Source organism: Atta cephalotes, assembly GCF_000143395.1.
Source record: "Atta cephalotes unplaced genomic scaffold scaffold00058, whole genome shotgun sequence".
NCBI classification, from domain to species: Eukaryota; Metazoa; Arthropoda; class Insecta; order Hymenoptera; family Formicidae; genus Atta; species Atta cephalotes.
The window spans coordinates 1,388,802-1,391,899 of record NW_012130122.1 but is presented as its reverse complement, the minus strand read 5'-3'; the positions used below and the strand labels follow the sequence as shown (position 1 = coordinate 1,391,899).

The following is a 3,098-nucleotide window of genomic DNA, read 5'->3' as shown; positions in this document are numbered from 1 at the left end:
ATATATATATATATATATTATTACTTATTACTCTCTCTCTCTCTCTCTCTCTCTCTCTCTCTCTCTCTCTCTCTCTCTCTCTCTCTCTCTCTCTCTCTCTTATAAACAAAAAATAATATTTACCTTTTTTTTTCCACCAAAAAATTATGATTCTAATCAAGCAGCTCGTAACTGGTAAAGTAATTTGTAAATTATCTAATATCAGTAAAATATCTCCAAAAACTATTATTAATGAATGTATTGAAGGAATAAAAAGGCAGAATGTTATTCCCAGGAACGCTATTAGCACTCGAAAATTGCACATTAACTTTTGCCAAGGATTTTGAATGTTCTTAGGCCAAAGTCCAAGGAAATCTAAAGTGAAACGATTTAATTTCATCGCCCACTCAAAATCTGCAGAAACTTTGATAAGTCCGAAGATTGTTAAAAAGATTACGCAATACAACATATACTATAATATAACATCATAACTATGTAGGCCAAATATACAAAAAGTTATTTAATAAAATACGTTTAAAATAATACAATATATCGAAGAATTTTTGCTTAAAAGTTTAATCATGTCAGTTTAAAAATTATTTATAAGAAGAAACAAATAACTAATAATTATGATCGAATTTAAAGGTGCCGTAATTAGCTAATAGATTACAACATGTCATTTGATAATATAATACAGATATTAATGTATTTACATATATTAAGATTAATACAGATGTTAATAAAAAATACGATACACTATAAAAAGCAATAGTTTATAATTTCTATTAATGATGATTTAATAAGACATAAATTATTACTATTACAAATATTTTCACTCTTTGCACATATTGTAAGTAAAGTAAATATTCTTCCTTAAAATTTTTATTTACAGCTACAATGATCAAGACTATAAGCACCTCGGTCATATTTCAAACTTTCCATGTCCAATGTTATTTAAAGACTGATGTCTCTGTCTTTTTCATGAATCGATGTTACCTCCTGAATATTATTCAAATATTTTTCGTGCGCATGCTTTTAATATGTCTTCTTGAAAGTATCAAACAATCGATTTGTAACAAGAAATTTTAAATTTCCTCCGTTAACTCTAGTTTCAAATTTTTATCAAATTTCTAAGAACTTGAGACATTTACGAATAAAAAGTTGCAAGTTGATCATGCTGTTGGAAAAAGCGCCCGTACGTATGGTATATTCCCACGCGTCTGGAAAATAAAACTCTAACTGTAGTTAAGATGAATTCATATTAAGTATCGCAATACTTATAGTGTTCATTTTTTAGAAAACATATATTTACAAATTATATTTCATTTATTTATTATGTAATACAATGTTATCGAAAATCAAAGAATTTTAATAATTAATATAATTATAAGTGCAAAAAATTTAAATTAATACATTGATCCAAAATAATATTAAATTCATAAAATTTATGTTAAAATTCATTTAGAATATATAACTCCTGTGAAAAGAAAAGATTAGAAATGTGGCATTATTGCCTTCAATTGTACGTTTTTGTGTATTTTATTAAAAAGTTAATGATTGAAAAATTGAAAGCAGCATTATAATAACAACTGTATCTTATAGAAAATATTTTCTAACTGATATTTATGTTTCTAAAATTTGATTTTTAGCGTTTATTTAAGAAATACAATCTAAAAACAAAGTATAGTATTAATTTTCTTTTTCACTTCTAATGCAAGTGATACACAACAAGATGACAACTATAATATAATATACTTTATTTAGACATATAATAAAATATTTTTTGTTAACAAATATTTTTAATTAACAAATAGAAAAGAGTGTCTGAACTGCAAATACAATTTTCTTACTCCATGTAAAATTGTACCTATTTGGGTAAGCTATATGGCTGTCTTCGTGACCATCCAAAGGTATGGGAATTATATTTTTCGACATCAAAATTAAGTAGTAGACAATAATTTAATCTTATCGTTATCGATTTTTTTTTCAAAAATGATTTACCACTTTGATTCGATTCCTTGGCGATACCTTGCATCTTTCTGAGAGATATGGTTCACCTGTCTTGAAATAAGAATATTAACTATCGATGCTTTCAGTAAAAAAAATCGAAATTTGTAACATTTTGAAAAGTTCACCTCTCCTTCAAATAATCGCGACCGGGGTTAAATATATATGTATTTAAAGTTTTTATGTTTTATTACATGAAGTAAAAGGTTACTTATGGTCACATACTTGTCGCTATGGATAACAAAAAATCACTATGTACAGTGGTCTCTTGGTCTATTTAGGACTCCTGCAGAGCGACTTTATTGCGCCACAATCGAAAGCGTCGACCCATTCCTACAGAGCTATTCTGTGACACTACAAAAAAAAAGTTTCGCGAATATGTTCATATCAGCCACATCGTGACAAGAAGTATTCAGATGGGCATCGCTTTTTGTAGTGCCATACGATGTGGCTCATATGAACATATTCGCGAAACTTTTCTGTAGCGCCATAGAATAGCTCCGTAGGAATGAGTCGACGCTTTTGATTGTGTCGCTGCAAAGTCGTTCGTCTGGAACATACTGTAATTAATATTAACAATTGATATTTGCTGGTTTAATTTGAAAATGGTACTTTTTAAATTGGAACATAGAATTAAATTTAATTCCAGATTGCTTCTTGTTATCTAATATAATTTAATTTAATAATTCTTAACACATTTTTATGAAATCATACAGTACACTTTATAATTTATTTGTCATAACATTTTAATATTTATACAATTTTGGATTATTGCATTTTATAAAATAATAACATTTTCAAAAAAATTCAGATTTGTTTTATTTTTTTAGTGACTTCTCGTTGTATGCAAAACAGATATATATCCGATTGATGTTTTTATTAACTGAAAAAAATATTTTTAGTAATAATTAATAATATAGATATGTAATCGCAAAATTTAAGACGTACATAATATATACATAAAATAGATAACATAAAATATATAAAAATACCTAAAAAATATATAAATGTAATAAAATATTTAGAAGTTTTAAATTTATTATAATATAGACTTATTATATATATATATATATATATATATATATATATATATATATATATAATAATTATAT

General features: G+C 25.7%; 1 protein-coding gene across 1 annotated transcript in view; it reads right to left on the bottom strand.

The window, feature by feature from the left end:
* Positions 1 to 1,101: 1,101 nt before the first annotated feature.
* LOC105623492 (odorant receptor 33b-like) overlaps positions 1,102 to 3,098 on the bottom strand; it is a 3,789-nt gene continuing 1,792 nt past the window's right edge. The window contains exon 5 of the mRNA XM_012204886.1: positions 1,102 to 1,214. Within this exon, the coding sequence (XP_012060276.1) occupies positions 1,102 to 1,214 (113 nt within the window). The remainder of the gene's footprint in view (positions 1,215 to 3,098) is intronic.